The sequence below is a fragment of the Hemicordylus capensis genome, chromosome 12, assembly GCF_027244095.1.
Source record: "Hemicordylus capensis ecotype Gifberg chromosome 12, rHemCap1.1.pri, whole genome shotgun sequence".
NCBI lineage: Eukaryota > Metazoa > Chordata > Lepidosauria > Squamata > Cordylidae > Hemicordylus > Hemicordylus capensis.
The window spans coordinates 5,367,706-5,386,934 of record NC_069668.1 but is presented as its reverse complement, the minus strand read 5'-3'; the positions used below and the strand labels follow the sequence as shown (position 1 = coordinate 5,386,934).

Below are 19,229 nucleotides of genomic sequence, written 5' to 3'. Positions count from 1 at the left end.
TATAAGATAATCCTGCCCCCAAGTGTGTCGAGGGGAGCCCTATTCGGGGTTGGGAGCTCTAAATGAACCTTTTGCCCCGACGGTGAGCCACAGGATCGCCATCATCGGGCAGCACAGACAAAGCTGCGCTCCTAGGTACACTTGGGAGCCATCCTCGCTGTGGCCAGCGACCTTTACTCCCTAGTAAAGCTGCCTCGGCCCGGCTGTGCACGTCCCATTGATGTTAGAGATTGCGGGGAATGTGTGTGGGGGGAAGAATTTTACCCCGGTTCTCCCGATCTTGAAATTCAACAAGAATTTGGCTGGATCGGGGCCTGTGCTCCACGGCCTCGCTCTTGCTGGGTCCAAGGTCCCTCGCCTTGCCTTAGAGGACAAATTGGGAAAACCTTCCGCCCCTTCGGCGATTGCTCAAATGCTCCAGGAGGAGAAAGAGTTTAGCTCGACCCCCAACTAATACAGTGAAAATATTCCACCGGAGGGGGGGGGGCGTGTTGGGGAAGACAGGCAAGCCTGCTGCTGCCCCATCGAAGCGGTGACATTTTGCAGCTGGATCGTGCCCCTTGGAATGAAACGCTCTGCAAGCAAGCATCCCTAGCACATGACCTCCTGGCCTGTTTGCAGGGCGCTGGGCCCAGTTATGAATTCAGAACACCGTGGCCCGATCCAACCACACTTAAGGCGGACTAAGATCTCTCGGTTATAGCAGGAGAGGGATTGAAAGGCTTCACTCCCCCCCACACATACCCCTGGAGATCCCTGGGATGTGTGTTTATATCTACATCTATAGCTATACACACATGCACATGCACACACAGTATATACACGCTATGAAAAGCATATGCAATGCAGTGGCCGTAGAAGGGGGTAGGGGCTGCACGGATGTCATATAGTCTAGATCTGGACACTTGTCTCCTAGATCCTCAGACACCCCCGCCCCACTTGAGAGACAGCCTCCTTCTTCTGAAACGGAGGGATTCTTCCAGTGCTGGGCGATGCGATGCCATCCTACCTATGAAGACACACCTGTAAGACTCCCGCCTCCCAAACTGCCCCTAACCCCTTCAAGAGAGTTTAAAGAGAGGTCAATCGTCACCCAACAAATGACCTCAAGATTTATTGAAGTGATCCCCATCTCTCACCACGCGCCCCCGCAAAAGAAAAGAAAAGAAAAGAAAAAGTTACAGATCAAAGCATTTCAGGGAACTAGAAATGAAGTGTTTGGGCTTTTTAAAAACAGTGATTATATTCAACATCATAGACTTCATCGGACCTGGTCTGGACAAATGGATCTGTGATATATTTATATTTTCGCTTTGAGAAGTTGGGGGGAATCCTTTCTCAACCCCGAGTTGCGTGGGGATGCGTGTAAACCCTAAGAATCCAGGTTGGCTTGTTGGGCACCTACCTGAGAAATTGTAACGCAAGTCAGTGACGAGATGACAAGTTTACCTCCCTCTTGGCACCTAATCTCATCTGGAAGTGTTTGGAGTGCAAACAAGATTTACTTGTACGCAAATACGTTTCTAATGGGGAGTCCGGATTCAAGAACTGGAGGGAAACCAATTACATTTAAACATATATACACACTCAGGATATACACTTTGGCAGGGCATCTGCTACAAAACAAATCACAGGCCCCAGAACCTTAGAAATGTAAGCAGAACGAACATCCCAGGGGCGTAGCAAGGTTGGAGTGGGCCCAGAGACAAGATTTTAAAATGGGGCCCCCCCACTCAAAGTCCAGGGCCTCCGCACACCCCAGGCCCCCAAGGATTTAAGTCTGATATTCCAAAATAAGTATGCTGCCTGAAAATACATTTCACTGAATACACACACGCACACGTCACAATATATAGTGATATACATTGAGTACTATACATTTGTTTTACTTTTAATGCCTAGAACACACTAGAAAGATGAATGATTAAAATGGGCCCCTCGCTGCAGATTAGCCAAGGAGACTTTCAACCATGCAGGGTGAGCCTATGTTTGTTTTCTCAGAACTCTGAACAAATTCAGTCAAGTTTGATTCCAGGAGGTTTTTCACAGGAGGCTTTTAAAGCCCTTTAACACACATCTCCTCTGGAAGGGAGGTGCTGCATTCACATGTTGGCCAGATTTACCCTGAAGTCCCTGCAAGTTATTGGGGAGCAGTTCACACACAAGAAAAATAAAATAAAAGCACCACACATGCTTCACAGTTCTCACTCAGACCTTCTGGGTTGCAAAACAACTTGAACATAAGTGCATTTATAAATGAATGAATAAAATAAATATAATACTGTTTCTTCCAGAAGTTTTTGTAATTTTCTGCCATGAAACAAGCCACTTATAGGACTTTTTAGATAGTTTTTTTTAAGCCAGCAAATTTTCCAAGCTGTTTAAAAATAAATATTCAGAGACTTCTCAGTCCCCCCCCCATATCAAAGCCCTATGGCAAGCAGATCCCTATATATCCGGGTGGGGGTGGGGGTGGGGAAGGTAACCACAAAAAGGAGTTCACACTCTACCTGGCAGCAGGGGGTCTTCTGCTGCAGAGAACAGTGGAGGCCTCTCTGGCTGCCTCCTCCTTCCTGGCTGGCTTGGGCCCTACTCGAGTTCAGGCTTCACAGAGGCCTACACCAGACCTCCGTGGAAGCCCCGCCCACCCGCCGATCAGCTGAGAGGCGGGAGAAAAGGAGCTCTTGGCAGCTTGTCTGCTCCCTCGATTGCCGGCCAGGAGAACAAGCTGGAGAGACGGCGAAGAGGGCAAGTGGCTGAGGAGCCTTGGGGCTGGGCAGGGGGCAATGGGGAGTCACGTGAGGTGCCTCTGGGGGGCCCCTCCAGGCAGTGGGGCCCCCAGACAACTGTCTCCCCTTGCCCTATCGTTGTTACGCGCCTGGAACATCCAGTTGAGAATCTGAAGGTATTTCCACTTTTGTACGTTCATAGACAAAAGGAAATAAAATCCGTAGAAAATCCGTAGATGGAATCAACAGCCTACGCTTCAAACTTTGTCAATCAGGAATACACGCCCCCCCCCCCATTTTTCTCCTAGTTTTCCGTAGAAGCTATTTTTTCTAGCCCTAGAATTTGGAGCAGCAGCAACAGGATGCAATAAAAATACCCTATTTAAAAACAACAACAAATAAACAAACAAAAGACACCACCGAATTATTTTGTACTAGAAAATTGTTCCATAAGCATTCTCTCTGGCTGACGGCAAAATGATTGTGATCAGAGAAGCTAAAAGGACATTGACTTTTGGTACTAACCTCTCGCTGGAAGGTATATAGCTTATTTCTTTCGGCTGTCATCTTCCACACTCTTGCCTGGAGGAAGCCCCATTTAATGAAATGGGGCTTACTTCAGAGTAAACGTGCGTAATATCACAGTTAGAAAGCAAGAGCTTGAAAGAGTCCGGTGAACCTCACTTCCCTTCCGATTTTGACATACTCCGAATTAAGCCCAGTTTACATTCTTTTTACACTCCGAACTGAGACCCCAGTTAGGCTTACTTCCCTGGCTAGTGCGCCATAGGATTGCAAAGGACCTCGGGAGATCCGGAGGAAAGTAAATGGAGTTCGATCTTCAACACGGCCATCCGCACGATTTATTTATTTATTTTATTTATTATATTTGTATGCAGCCCCAAACTTCCATCTCTGTTACGCGGAAATAGGGGGCCTTGAATGTCATGGGAATTGACTTCCCAGGCAACCGTGTAAATGGGTTCTAGCGGATAGAGTTTTAAGCATGGATTTTGCGCCTGTTATTTCGACACACATCCCTTTTGCCCCAAACAAATAGGGCCCCGAGATTTGAAATGCAGTCTGCTACGATTTTTGACCTCCAGATTAAAAAAAAAAAAAAAAAGGCGGAGAAGGAGGGGTCTGATTTATTGGCTACAGATAACAGAGTCCCCCTTTCTCAGCATCAGGTGGGGCAGGGAGGAACAGAGCATCTCACAGGAGAGCAGCGGACTTTTTAGAAATGTATCTGAAAAGTCACTTAGAAACGAGTCCGCCTGCAGGTATTCCCAAAGGGGCTTCCCGATCTCCTCATCAAACCCGGAGGTCCTTCTAGACATGCAGCCTTCAACATGCTCTAAGCCCCAAGAATCTAGTCCGCTCCAAAGGAGGCCTAGGGCACGCGGGTGGGGAAAGGGAGTCTCCAAAGCAAGTGCCCCAGTCCCAAGCGCGAGCCTCAAGGAGCCACCTGAAGGCCCGACTACGCTGCACAGCGCCTGGCAGGAATTGCCCACCGAGCTAGCCCTATGGAGCTCCCTGCGGCGCCATCTGGGCCCTTCCTGTGACTCTCAAGCCAAGCGATCCCGCGGGTGGCGGAAGAGAAAGGTCCAAGTTCCCTCCCTGGCAGCATCTCCAAGAGAGGGCGGAGAGACTTCTGCCTGCAACCTTGGAGAAGCTGCTGCCAGTCTGGGTAGACAGTACTGAGCGAGATAGACCAAGGGTCTGACTCGGTATTTGGCAGCTTCCTATGTGGCTTCCGTGGGGCTTGGACTCTCAGCCCTCAAAGGCTTCAGGCCTCAGCCCCTGGGCTCGCCTTCCCCTCCAGGTCCCCAGTAGGGAGATGATCGGAAGATCGAGACGCCCGTGTCAGCAGCGTGTGCGCAAAAAGCCCGGGTTCCCCCAGGGCAGAGACCCAGATCGCAGAGGGGCTGGCGGTGGGGCTAGCGGAGGGGGGTGGGGCTACTTACGAAGCCGTGCTTGTCCGATATGTTGTTGGTGAGCTTGAGTTTGTGGAAGGCCACGGGTTTGGCCATCCACTGCTCGCCGGTGGCCGGGCTGTCCGGGTGGATGTACATGCGCTTGGGCATCTCGGGGTCCGCCTTCCCGGCCACCATCCAGCGGGAGTTGTGGAATTTGTAGCGGCAGTCGTCGGCTGCCACAATATCCATTAATAAGATGTATTTCGCCTTCTTGTCCAGGCCGCTCACCCGCACTTTGAAGGGAGGGAACATGCGCCTGGCAGAGAAAGAGAAAGAGAAAGGCTTCGTCAGGACGCACCAGCAATTCCCTTCCTTGGAAAGATCGCCTGGAAATGCATTTGCTTTAAAAAAAAAAAAAATACACCCAGAGAAAAAGAGCAGAAAGAGGGCAAGGTGTCCAGTTAGGTCTAACACATGTGCAATCATCTCAGTGCCATGCAATCTTCTCCCAGAGCTTTCCATGCTCGTTTATTTCCATTTACTGCTGCCATTACCGCCTGCGCCTAATGTTGCCTTCCCTGTTTTCAAGAACAAGACCTGCCCAAAGACACCCTTGGCACACAGTCAATGGGGCTTACTCCTGTGTCAGCCTGCCCGATTCCAAGGCAGGTTTGCTGAGAAGTCAAACCCGGCGGCGGGTTCACGCGGTGCCTGAGTCGGCGGCGCTGAAGGTCCTGCTGGGGAGAGCTAGGCTCTTAGGGTGGATCCCAGCCAATTTTACTCACGAGGAAACCCGGCTTTGTCCACCTGGGGCTTCCTTTCCCGTCAGGACGCTTAGGACTGCGGCCCTGGGCAGGCTGTTTAATTAAAGACAAGGGCTTCATTATGACGCTGCCATAAAAAAGACCCCCCAGAAAAGGACGCAGGCCTTCAAATCATTCTTTATGAGGTGTAGATGTAGGGGTGAGAGAGAGAGAGGAAACGCCAAACGCACCCATTTTCCACTTAAATGCCTGATCCTAAAATATTTACTCCGAAGTCAGAATCCCATTCATTTTAATGGGGTTTCCTACCAGGTGAGGGTGCAAAGGATCTACCACCCTAAGGGCCACATTTTTATTTTAGGAACAGGTTAAAATAAAACGATCCCTTGTTCCAGATTTATTTGTTTTTAAACCCAGGTTCAAAAGGGAGTTGCAATCCGGATGTCAGCTCCCGAAATCGAGTGGTGTTGTGTGCAGATTCTCTTGTTTTTAATTGTTAAGTCCAGACAGAGTTGTGTTGAGTGCAACTGGGCGCCCTTTTATAATTCCAAATTTTGCTTGATCTAATCAGCAAAAGGGACGGATAGGCTCCTTTCACAGAGGGAAGGCATTGTTGGAAAAACAGGCTCTTGAACTTCAAGACAGATTTGTCCACTCATTATAGTTGAAAAGGGGGCAGTGGGGCGGAGTGGCGGGGGGGGGGGAGAGAGACGACAGCAAGAATTTAGGATCCCCTTGAAGGCAGACGGAAAATAAATGTAACAGACTCAAACCACAGCCATTAAATCGTGGTAGAGAGAAAGAGGGCCACATGAACCCCTTGCTAACTTGGCAAAGAGGCACCTTTTAACGTGGCGATTCTCTTTATTTAGCAGGGGGGGGAGTAACTGGCCCTATCCACCCCCAGCACAGGAGCTCCAGTGATTGTTGCGGGTGTCGAGCTTACGTTTCGTTTTAGATTGTGAGCCCTTTGGGGACAGGGATCCACCTTATTGATTTGTTATTTCTCTGTGTAAACAGCCCTGAGCCATTTTTGGAAGGGCGGTATCAGAATCGAACAAATCATAATAAATAATAATTTCAAAACTATTTCCAAACGCCCACCACCACCACAAACTACCTTTTTTTATTATTATTATGGTCCCATCCTCAACAGGTTTATGATCCACCGCCTCCCATTTCGCTGGGACTTGCGGCCAAGTAAATATGCGAAACAGTTTCAGGGCCTAATTTGATGCACCGCATCCATTCCACTGTATACAGTGGGGTTTGCTCCCAAGTAAAGCGTGCATATAAGTCTCCTGGGGTGTTTTAGGATCCCTTTAATTGGCAGGGTAACTTTTCACATTTTTTAAAAAAGATTAAAAGTCACCCAAACAATCCCAGCTGGAGGGAGGTGGGGTGTGTTGTGGATAACCCGGAAACAGGTATTTTTGTTGGCGGTGGTGGAAAGCGGGGGGAAAATACAAAAACGTGTAAACAAATATAATCCGGGATTATGTGGTTTAAATTGTTAACCATGACTTGGAAGGAGGGGGTTAACTGCTTGCAAAACAGATCTCTGAGCGCTACCCTCTTCTACCTAAAGAAGCCTGCTAAAAAACCCACTCACTTCTGTTAGTATTTAAGTCCACCAGGGCCCTTAATTGTAAACATGTTGATTGGGAAGTGAAGCCCATTGATTTCCAAGCAACTTCGCTTCCAGTTTAAGTGGATTTCGAGGAGAAGGAGGGGGGAGGAGAAAGAGTGTGGGAGAAGACAGGGTGGAAGTTTCAAACAGCTTTAATTTTAAAACGCGTGTGTGTGACAGCTCCCGTGGGGGGCAAGGAGGAGAACCGAGTCCATCCCCACGCAGGGCAGAAACCATCGCGTGATTGCAGGGCGCACGAGAAGGTGTCGAACAATGTCACGAAGATTATTAATATTAGGCCAAAAAGGTCATATTCGATCTGGCCCAGAAGGTGGGCTGCTCCTCTTACCTTCCCGATTTGGTGATCACCATCTCCGTCCCCAATTTGTGAAACTGATCCCACAGCTCTTTCGCTTCCAGGGTCACTTTGGGGTCGTCTTCGACCTCTTCCTCCGGCTCCAGGCTTTTGAGCGACCTCAGATGGGCAGTTGGGTGGTGGTGTCCCAGAGCCGAGACGTGCAGGCTGGCCTCGGCTGCGCCAGCCAGGCTGGGGTCGGCTAAAGGCTTCGTCAGCGCGGCCGGAGGCAGAGCTAGAGCCGGGAAGAAGGAGGGCTGGGCGGCGGCGAGGAAGGCGGACATGGGGAAATCGGACGGCCTGGGCGCGTGGAACGGGTGGTAAGCCATCGCAGCCGCCGGGAAGGCTGGATCTCTCATCAGGACATCCACAAATCCAGGCGAGAAGAGCGATCCCTCGGGCCAGGGAGGGGTGGCGAGCTGGCGGGGGGAGGCGATGGCTTGCTGGCTGGCTGGCTGGCTGGTCAACTCCAGTGGCCCCCCACCCCACACACGCCTCCCCCTGCGAGCTCAGCCGGCGGCTAGTCAATGTCAACCCGCCGGGCTTGCGGTGCTCGGGCGGGCGGCTTCGTTTCCCCCACCTTCCTCGGGTCGCGCTTCCTCCTCGGGTTCCTTCGGGCTGGGAGGAAGAGGAGGAGGAGGAAGAAGAAAGCAAGGACGTCGTGGCGGGACTCCCACCCACCGCTTGTCTTGGAGGTCTCCGAGGCACCGGTAGGTCCTTCTTGGTTGCAGGGGGCGGGTGGGATTCACCCCTTCTCCCCCGAGATCTTTTTTTTTTTTTTAAGCGGCAACACCCGACACCACCCCGATTCTTAAGGCGTTCAAAAGTGCAAGTCCTTTGGAAGAGCAGCAGCAGCAGCCCGGAGTGGTCTTGCGGTCTTCACAGCTTGCGCAGGGGGGAGGGGGCTGGGGGGAGAGCAGCGCCCCCCTCCCTGCAGGCTCGGACCCCCACTTGGAGAAAGGAGAAGCCCGGAGTGGGGATCGCCCCGTCCTGGGGAGGCCGGTTCGGCAATGCCCCCTCCGCCCTGCGCGCAGCCCTGGAAGAGGAGAGCCCGCGAGCGAGCCTGCTGCTCTCGCTCGCTTCCCGGCCAAAGCGAAACCAAACCACGCCGTGCGTGGGTCAAGGACTGCCAGGCTCCGGAGGGAGAAGCGCTCCGGAATCCGAGCCGGGAGCCGGAAGGCGCATCGTTCCGAGGGCGAGCTGCAGTGTGGACTGGTTGCGCTCTCTCCTGGGTCGCTCTGTGAAGCTGGGACGATCTCGCGTGTGCCCTTCCTCGCTCCGATTCCTCCTCCTTTCTCTCTCCTCCTCCTCTCTCGCCCCCACCCCGCGCCCCGCCGCGCGTTTCCACCTCTCCCTCCCTTTAATGAACCAAGCCCACTTGATTGTGGATTTTACGCAGTTCAGACCAATTGTGGATGTCCATAGGCGTGGTTTTGACAGGTCCAGCCAAGGGTGGGGGGGAGGAGGGAGGGGGCTGGAAGGGGTGAGGGAATAGAAAGGGGTTTGCGGGGGGGGGAGGAAGGAGGAGGAGAAAGAGAAGAGAAAAGAGAGAGAAAGAGAGAGAGAGGAAAAGGTGTCGGCAGCATCGCCAGTAAGAAAACATGTCAACAAAATAAAATATTAACCAATGACAGAGGCAAGGCCTCGAGAGTCCTCCCCTCCGCCCGCCGGGCTCCTCTTGAAGGCGGCAGCAGCAGCAGATCTCAGGCGGCCTTCCTGGCTGATGAGAAGGGAAGGCGTTCCAAAGCGCTGCCTCTCGCCAGGCGGGGAGAGAGAGAGGGGCGCTGGGCGAAATGCGCCAAGGCGCACCGCCGCGTCCGAAGCGCTGCGCCGCGCAGAGCCGGGGAGAGGAGCGTGGGCTTTGCTGGAGGGGCTGAGGAGGACACCCACGCGAGTGGGGGCAGCAGGAGCACCGCCGCCCTGGCGCCACCCAAGGCGGGAGTCACCCACTGACTACCACGCCACGGCAGCCAAGCGCTTTCCCAAGACCTTTTAGGCCCGCATCTTTAGGACGCGTGTCTCTGGTGGAGTGCTTGGCCCAGAGAGGGGCCCTGAGGGGGTTCCTCTCCTCCTTTCGCGGTGTGCATTCAGACCCCACTCGGTGTGTGTGAATGACACTGATCCCAGTCCCTTTTCACAGGCATTTCTCTCCAAGAAGGCTACTGGTAAATTTCCCCTCGGCATAGGCCCCATGGCTATGCGCTTCCACACAGCTACTGCTCCAAAGGAGACGCATTCGCCTGGGGGTGGGTGGGGCCTTGTTGCCGAAGTACCCTGCAAGCAACACCGGTGGGTTGTGCAAGGCTCTCCGTCACGTGTGTACGACTCACTGATTCACCCGTTTCCCTCCCGGAGAGCCTACTGATTGTCAAAGAGGGCTCTTGGCGAATTTCCTCTCGGTGTGTAAAAGCATAAGAGGATGTTTTCTGGAACAACACCATCCTCCAATTACCATCTATTATTTAGTACCACCATCAGGGCAAAATGGTGCATTCTAGCGAAGCAAAACAAATAGAAGTCCTTGCCCCAAGGATCTTACAAAGTAAATTGTAATCGTTATATATGTAATACATGCATACATAATATCTAATGCATACATACATAATACATCTCTCTCTCTCCCTCTGTATATACGGAAATATAGATATAGAAAATTTCTTTTTATCTTTTCTGCCCAAAGGATCTCTCTCTGAAGACAGTTCCATCCCCAAACCAATTAAGCCTCAGCACTGGGCAAGAGGAGGTAATTCCGCCAAACCGGCTTACTTGGAAAAAGTGGTCAGTGGAATCATTGCTGGGATTGACTTCCAAATGAATGCGATTCGGGTGCTAATTAATCGCACGGCTTCCAGGGGAAGTAAATGGGGGAGAAGAGGCTTAAGTGGTTGCTGGAGAGCGCTCTCATTGGGCGAATTGGGCGCCGCATCCTATGCGCGTCTCCCCGGGAGGAAACCCCGTTGAGTTGAGTGGGGCTTCCTGGGAAATGTGCAGCCTGGGATGTTTGAGGGCCGACTTCCAAGAAGCCCGTTGCCAAAGGTTGCCCTGCGGGGCCCGCAGCCCTGTGCAAGGAAGGGAGAACATTGAGGAGCGGGAGAGAAGGGGGGCGGGCGGTGGGAATAGAACCATTCCATTCCCTCCACCCAACCCAAGGCTTCTTCCTGCTGTGTGCTTTCCTTCCCTGCTCCCAAATTATAGCTTCTGGTGACATCCCTTCCCCTCTCCCAAGTCCTAGTGTGGTGTTCCTTCCTAAAATTAGGGGGTGGAAGGGGAAAAAGTGGAGGGGGGAGGGAGGAGGACACGGACAGGCGCAGCGCGAAGCAAGCCCTTACGACAGATGGAGGTGGGGCCCACCTAGAGGAAAAACCAACAGGCAAGGCGCCGCCCCCCCCCCACTTTCAGGAGGCGAATCGGGTTGGGGGACAGCTGGACAAGGAACTCAGTTCCTGGAGTTGTAGTATCGGGGGTGGGGTGCTCGGGCTGTGTGTGGGGCTGGAAGCCGGAGGCGTGCTGGGGGGGCATCGCCGCTTTAAGACTCCTTCCCTAAAATCAAAGCCGGGCCAGGGTTCGTAAAGGGAAGGCTTCGCCGCCGCCACAGCGAAGTAGCAGCAGCGGAGGGCGAGCCGGATCCCCGGCGCAAGGAACCTCGGGTGAGTGGTAGGCGCAGTTTGGGGAGCAGGTACTCCGGGGTAGGCTGCGTGGGCCGATCCGCGGGAGTGGCGCCCTAACTTTTGAGGAGGGGGGCAGGGATCGGTGGTGGGAGTTTTCTGGGGAGGGGGCTTCGATTTCTCAAGGCGTGGGCGGCCGTTCTGTATGAGTGTGTGGACGCATTCGCGGCTCCAACCAGTTTCCAGGTCTCGGGGCAGCTCCTCCACAGTCAGTCTCCCGGCGACTAATTCGGGGTTACTCTCCAGGGTACGTGCGGACAGGATTCCAGCCTTGAAAACGGCGATTTGGAGGAACGCCAAATCATCCACCGCTCAGTTTGTCCAAGAAACGGCTCTCTAAAGATTAAAGACTAACTTTAATTATAAGGACCCCCCCCCCCTTTTTTTTTTTTTGCACTGAACGATGCCCACGAGGACCCCTGCCCTTTTGGCTTCCTCTGAAATGGGCTTCTCTATTCAAGATGCCCAGACTTAAGAGCCTGGAGGACTGGAGCCCGGAAAAGGCTCCACTAAATCCTCCTGGTCCTCTAACTACTTATACCGGTGTCGCCCCATTAATTTCAATAGGGGTTTCCCCCCCCCCTGGTTTAAGTTAATTGAGGATTACTCCCACTCCAGAGTGGGCAATCAGAAGCCAGATTACTCAGAAGGAAGCCTCGCTAATTTCAACTCCCAAGCAACCCTAGTTTTGGGGTGCACGTTTAAGCCGCAAATCTACATCGGATTAAAGTGTGGACATTTCACACAGTAGGGTGTATTTCTTTCAAAGTGTCCTATTCCACCTTCACAGTGTCTCTCTCATTTATAGGCATTGAATGGATACATTTCCCCCCATATCAATGTGTGTGTGTGGGGGGGTTGAAATCAATTTCAATATTGAAATAAATAGATACATTGTGAATGAATAGATGCATTTCAATATTGAAATGATTAGATACATTTTCCCCATATCAATTTTTGGGGGGATTGATATCAATTTGGGGGGCGTGAGGGCGGGATTGAAATTGACAAGCCAAATAATTTATGCTGAATAAAACATTGTTGGAGAACAAAACAGGAGACATAAAGTTGCAAGATGAGGGACTGGGATACTAAAAGCAGAACATGAAAATGAGGTGTCTCACCTTGTGGTTGGAGGCCCCGACTCTCTCCCTCCCCCAGCCCCATTTTTTTTTTTTAATTTGAGCGACACTCTTAGCCAACTGTCTCCTCCTTCCTTAGAGGAAGATAATTTGATGGGGCGGGCGCGGGGGGGGGAAGAGGAGAAGAGACGAGATGGCGATCGTTTTGGGAAAGGCGACTCTTGTTTGGAGAGGGATTATTAGGCTGGGGAGACAGACGCATCTCTCTTCTCCACACCCAACTGATAGCCAAGGATTGACTGTGGGGGGGGGGCGTGGAGGGTGTGTGTGTGTGTGTTTGTCCCCTTTCAGATTTCTGCTGATTAACCGAGGCTGGGGTGGCGGGGGGGAGGTGGAGAGTTGGCTCAAGAGCCCCTTGGCGCCATGAGCTTGAAGGGTCCACAATTAAAGAGTGGAAAAAGGAAGGGGGTGGGGGAAGAAAGGAAGAAAGGAAGAAAGCGCCTTCCTCCTGGTGGCGACCTCCCCACCAAGCGTTTGCGGGAGACAATCCTGTGTGGGGTTGGGGTTGCCAGCCAAAACTTCTCTGGAAGGACTTGGATGGGGCGCTGGGGGAGGCTGGGAGTTTATCTTCTCCCCCCAAAAAAACAAGCGCACTCCAAGTGGTAAAGAAAGCCCCCTAGGTGGGCTCTCGCCCCACCCCCCATGGGCGCGGGAAGCTTGCAAGACTCTGGCCGCTTTTGCCGAGGCTGGCTGGCGGGTAATGCGGGCTGGTGGCCCCTAGGTGGCCGCCTCTAGTCAGCTTGCGAGAGAGGCCGAGGCGGCAGCCGCCGTCTAGCGAGAAGAGGGGCGGCGGCGGCGGCGGGGGGGGGGGCGGGAGGGACGGAGGGGGAAAGCCATGTTCACCCCACTCCTCGCTCCATGGCCACCCCAGCACCCGATCCCAGCTGGCTCCCACATCCCTTGGCACAGCGTCCTCCCAGATCTGCAGAGGCAGAAGAGAGAGGTCTCTGCCCCGCAAGGTGTACAATCGAAACTTAGCCAGGGTGGCAAAGGAAAGGGGGGGGAGGATGGATGGATGGGTAAGTGAGAGGCAACCTCCCCCCAGGTGCTGAGGTGTGTGTGGGTGTGGGTGTCATCGTTTCAAAGAGTGAGGTTGCTTCCCCGCAGCCCCCAATATCCAAGGTCCAGAAATGCCCCTAATTTCTCTCCCACCACCGGCCCTCAACAACACACCAGGCATGGATTTAATTTCTCCAGGGTAGAGCCCTTCGGTCTTGCCCGGAGGCTGCCTGAAGTGCCCTCCCTTGGCTCTGGCAAGACCTGAAGCAGTGAGAAGAGGCCCTCTGGGCACATGCAGAGTGCCTTTGCTTAACTAGCCATTAGCCAACACACTTCCGGGCTGAAAGGCTTTCGGAGCAGAAAGGGTTGCCCAAGCTAGCCTTGAGTTCTGGTACCTATGGTTGGGGTAGACTTTTAAAGGGGATATTCTGTCACTATCCACGTGTGTGTGTGGTTCTATTCACAAACGTACAACAGTCGCCCTCCTTGGTAGGGACAAGGCAGGCTAGAGGGGTCCACACGACCCCCGCGAGTGACCGATGGTGTGAATGGCCGCGAGTACCAGGGTCTACCAACTGGTATTTGTGCAGGTGTGTGCCGTCATTTTCACCCCCAAAAGGAACTCCACCGTCTAATCAACCTAGCAGCGATCTTTACCAGGAGGCAGGTCCGCATTATGGTATTTAGTGAACGAATTATTTCCGTGTCAGATCCGGGATGGTGGAAAGAAAGAAAGAGAGAGAGACAGAGAGAGAGAGAGACAGAGAGAGAGGGGGGATTTGAACTAGGGGTTCCCTTGGCTCCAAGCCAAATCCCTCCACCCCGCGGATGGCTTTAGGTTTGCAGATGCCATTCTTAAACGCGACTTGTTTCCAGATTTAGGTTCTTTAGAGGCAGAAACCTGAAACGAAAATAACTGGCAGCACTGCACCTGATCCGATACAAGCGCAGTTCCCGATTACCGCCCTTGGATAACCCCATTCCCTTTGCTCCTTTCCCCGGGCGGGGGTGGGGGCTAAAAAGCTGGGGGGGGCATCCAGAAGGACAACTCTTCTCCCCAAACACCCAGTCTCCCTTCATGATGTCCATGGACACTGTAATCATTATTTTAAAATTATTATGACCTCCGAGACCATCACCACCTCAAAGCACAACCCTTGACCTGTTGACTCAAGGAGTAAACCCCACTATATTCAACTGGGCTTACTCCCCGAATAAATATGCCAGGGATTGCACCCCAAAAAATTACAACGCGGAAGAATATAAGGAAAAGCAGTGGTGTTGGCGGAAAGGTGTGCGTTAAAAGTCCCTTAATAGTAGGGGTGGCACCTGTCCTTTGAAAAGGACTTCTTTAAATCTCCCGGATACACAGTGGATTCATTCTTTCCTCGCTTTAACCCACTTTCTCAAAACTACTGGCAGATTAGGGGGGAGTTTGAACTCCCTTCCCTTTCCCTCAATTTTAAACTAAATTTATGCATTTGCTGTTGAGAAAGGAAGCCATTGGAGAGGCGACCCTTTCCCCACCAAAACGAAAGGGGGGGAAACATCCAAGAGAAAAGACGGACTAAACTCTAGAGACCTACGGTTCCAAATAGACCCTACAATGCGCCCCCTTTTCCTCATACTTTAATTTAATTTAACCTGTGGAGGTGAGAGGGATAAATGCAGATACAGATTAAACGAGTTTACTTACTCGATTTTATTTTTAAATAACCGGAAAGGGCTTCGAAAGAGGGAACGGTGAGGGAAGAACACCTGCTTGCATGGAACACCCCGCTTAGGACCCGATCCGGCCAAAGGAAAGACTCCATATCCTCATTGATTTAAACAGGAGAAAACTTAAGCTACAGGCTTAGCTCAGCCCTTGCCAGGGAGCGTTCAAAGGACTTCGCTTTGGCTGGATCGTGCTCCCAATTCCACCCAGACCAGGAGGATGTCCTTTCCAGCGAGATGCAGTGCCAACATTATCTCTGATAAAAGTAGATCGAATGGATCCTCCTGGGATTAGCTGCTCTGAAAACTATCATCGTCTCAGCAGATTATTTTGGTTACCTTTTTAAAAAAAAATCGCCAAGGATGCGAATTTGGGTTTAAATCCCTAACAGGAGACTCAGCGGCTACAAATATCAAATGGAAAGGGACGGAATCTTATATATTTCTTCTTCTTCTACCGCTCTAGAACAGAGAGGACACCTCCCCAAAAATCCTTGATCTCTGAACTCCATTTACCACATGGATATAAAGTAGCTCTGAACTCAAGCCCAGATCTAAATATTGTATTTCCTCCTTTCCTAATGTGTATTACTCGTTCAAAATCAGTATAAAATTTGTAATGCTATGTTCCACATTTTGGGGAAATTCAACTTTCCCCCAGTTGTTTATATTTTTCTTCAGAGGCTCCGTGTGTGTAACAGGGGAGGGACACAAATAATCTAAAATCCAACATGTCCATTCGAAGTGCCTTACTGTATGTATTATTGTGTATAATAAATATTAATAATCTGTATTATTTTGGTGCATTTTCAATAACAAATACGGGGTTGTGGATTCACCCACCAGATGATATTTATCCCTGCAGAGATGTTAGCCCTAAGAGGGATACAACATTTAAATACTCTGTGTGTGTAGGGGGAGGGGCTTATCTGAAGAAAGAAGGGAAACCAGCTCTCTTCAGCCTCGGCTCCAAGACGGTTAACAAGGCACTGAGCTGAGTGAGGACTGGGAATATTCCTCCACCCAGCCCCACCGCAAGCACCAACTCTGCAGCTATTTTTCCCTATTTTTCCCTATTTTTCCCTAAGTCCCCACCACCACTAATCCACCAACAAACTGGGACATCCCATTTTGCCCACCCCCCTCCCTCCCCAAGCGCATTTTGATTTAATAATTTCCTTGGTATTTCCTCTCTCTGCTGTGCAACCTTCTGGGACTGGTTATCTTTTAAATAACTTATCTTGTCGAAATAGAAGCGATCACTTCCCTCCTGTTCCTCTCCCCCACCGCCCACAGCATCCCAGCAATCCTTGACTGAAGGGTGTGTGTGTGTTGATACAGTGTTATTTCCAGTTGCGATTACAATGCCTTCTACCCCTTTTACTCAGGCTCTGGTATTTGCCAAGAGAAAAACCTCTACCGGCAAGCTGAGATTTCCTGGTTTATTTGGGTTTTTGGGTTTTTTTGGTGGAGTTCTTTTTTTTTCTTTTTAAGGAAGAAAAACCACGTCAAAATTGTTTCACACAAACAGGTTGAAAAAATAATAATTAAGAAGCCTGGAGACTGATGCCTCCAGGCCCAAACTAAACCACCATCTATTTGCAGTTATTTATTTATTTATCAATCAATTCATCAAAACCCGCCTAGGGACTTCGGGAGTGGGCAGTATAGAAATATGCTAAATATACATAAATAAATAGATACATTTGTAGACCGTCCCAAACTTCTGCCTCTGGACGGTTTAATTTAAATATATATTTAATACTTTAAAGGGGTGGAGAGAGTGAAGGAGAAACAAGCCTATTAATTATGGGTAATCCTGTGATCTACAACCAGATTTCGCATTATTGGATTTGCTAGATCACACCTATATATTCGGCATTGTCTCCCGTTTTAACATGGAACAAAAAAGGGGGGGGTATAGGAAACCGAGGGGCTACATGTGGGAAAGAGGATGTTGTTGTTTAGAAGAGAAAACGAATGTAACGTGTGTGTTGCGGAGAGGAGGACAAGGAGGAAAAGAGGAGCTTCCCGATAAATCAACGGGTCCAGGGGGGAAACCCAAAGAGAGGTGGAATGAACGAGATTTTTTTAAAGGGCAGAAATGGGCAGCAAACAGGAGGAGGAGAAGGAAAGAAGAAGGAGAAGAAGGAAAGGAGAAGGAGAAGGAAAGAAGAAGAAGGAGAAGGAAAGAAGAAGGAAAGAAGGAGAAGGAAAAAACATCTCTGTTTTTCAGAGGGGCAGAGAAGAAAACTGGCCAGAGCCGCCGGGCAAGGCTCTCTCCTGAAAGTCCCAGCAAACATCTGCCTCTGCTGTTGCGGCCCCCCCCACCCCGCCCCGCGCCGGCAGCAGGTCTCTTGTCCCACACGGCTTGCTCTCCCAACGCCCCCCCGCCCCCAAGCTCGCCCCCTTTCATCTTCGCCCATCTCCTCCCGTCTGTTTTTAGCCCTGTAGACTCCCGGCCCTGGCGCCAGGCCGTTTAAGACCTGTCAAAGTCCTTCATATTTCCCTCATGTCACATGATGGACCCCCCCCACTGCCCGCCCCTCCCCCCTTTTTACACACACACAGAGGCGCTGCTGCAGAGTGGGGGGTGGGGAGTCTCTCTCTCTCTCTCTCTCTCTCTCTCTCTCTCTCTCTCTCTCTCTCTCTCAATTTGCTCTTCTCCGGAGCCGCCTGGTCTCTCTGACCTCAGCCAGCCAGAACTGCTGGTATTCTGTCCCGGCCACTTAGACAAATTGCGGCTGATGGATGGAACTCGTATTTCTCACCAGAATCAGGGCCCCTCCCCGCCCCAGATCGGCTCCGGCTCCCTCGGAAATGAATGGAAAAATTGTCCCCGATGCACAGCACAACCGGAGGGACGGGGTGGGTGGGGGGTGGGGAGAATGGGGAAAAGTTCAAGGATCGCCCAACTTGAGATCGGAGAGGGGGAAAGGGTTGTCGTCGTGCAGGGAGACGCGGCAACCCTTCTCCCACCCTCACCCATGCCCAAGGCTCACACAACACGACAACCCCGTCTCCCAAAGGGCCGTTTACTCGGAAGCAGACCCCACCGAGCTCCGGGGGGGGGTTTTACTCCCGTGTAGGGGCGGGGAGGTTTGCAGTTTCAACCCTCTGGATTGTCGGCCCCATTTTGTCTTCTTGTTGTTGTGGCCCAGGGCTAAATAATTAAACAAACAAACAAACAAACAAACAAAAAACCAAAAAGCCTGCGGGTCACTTTTCTGCATCTGCACGCCCTCCCTGCAGAAGTCCAGGATCAAATGTACACATTAGAGGCCAAAACTAAACCACCATATATAATATCCTATATATTATATAATAAACCCATATATAACATAATAACCCCCCCACAGACTAATATCCTAATTTCAGGTTTGTATTGATGGTGTGTTCATGGCATGTATGTTCCCTCCCGCCAAGGTCATTCTTTCCATATCTGTTGGAGGGAAAACGTGCTTTTTAAAAACTTAAGGAAAAAATAAATAAATTGACAAAACATTATTCTGATTGAGGCTGTACGTGATTTCGAACACTCCACAACTCTTCGCATCAGGTAACCCCCCCCCCCCAAAAAAGTTCAGAAAACGAGTCCCTTCCTGTGGAGTATTTATTTCCCATCAGAGATGTGCCAGGCGCTGTGTATGATTATTTCATACTATTTGTAGGAGAGAAAGTAGAAGAGGCCTTCTTCGGGATAGGCCCAATGGTGTGTGTGGCGGGGGAACCCACTTTATATCCAGTTGCCTATGAATAAATCCCATCCTGAACCCTGTCTTTCACCTCTTCGCATTAAAACACTCAGAAGTGTCATCCTGTTTGATAGCAATGAGAAACGTAGCCGATCCTGGCAACATTGCTTCAAAACAAAAGGAGCCTGTTTTAGAACTGCAGTGTGTTCTCGGTTGGTTAGGGGACAAGTCAGAGGAAGATCTCTCCGAGGACAGCCCAAAGTGAAACGCTAAAAAAAAAGCATGGGCGTAGGGAATTAATGGTGGATCGGTCCCCTTTCAAGAATAAACAAGTCTACCACTCGGGTTGGAAGCGTCTAGTTGGGGGTCTCAAAGTGCGGTCCAAGGACACATTCACCACCAGCCCAGGGGGGAAACCGAGACAGCAACGATTTGACACACCGACCCTGGCACCGAATATTATAATTAATTAGTTTAATCTCGCAGTGTGGGGATTTTAAATGCTTTTTTTTAAACTGGGGGTGGGATTCGAATCAGGGCAGGTGCCATGGCTGGGAGGAGAGCAAGTCGATCCAAGTGTGGGGGGGACACCAAAATGCACAGCGGCGTGCCAAG

The 19,229-nt window shown here is 51.1% G+C and overlaps 1 protein-coding gene across 6 annotated transcripts in view; it reads right to left on the bottom strand.

Annotated features, from left to right (window-relative positions):
- The window catches only part of TBX2 (T-box transcription factor 2), a 111,130-nt gene that overhangs the window by 46,794 nt on the left and 45,107 nt on the right, over positions 1–19,229 (bottom strand). For 4 of the 6 annotated variants that reach the window (XM_053274543.1, XM_053274542.1, XM_053274540.1 and 1 more), the window contains one exon: positions 4,697–4,964. In XM_053274543.1, the coding sequence (XP_053130518.1) occupies positions 4,697–4,964 (268 nt within the window). Of the gene's footprint in view, positions 1–4,696; positions 4,965–7,391; positions 7,968–19,229 lie in introns of those variants that run through there. The other 2 variants (XM_053274544.1, XM_053274538.1) reach the window with 1 other exon arrangement.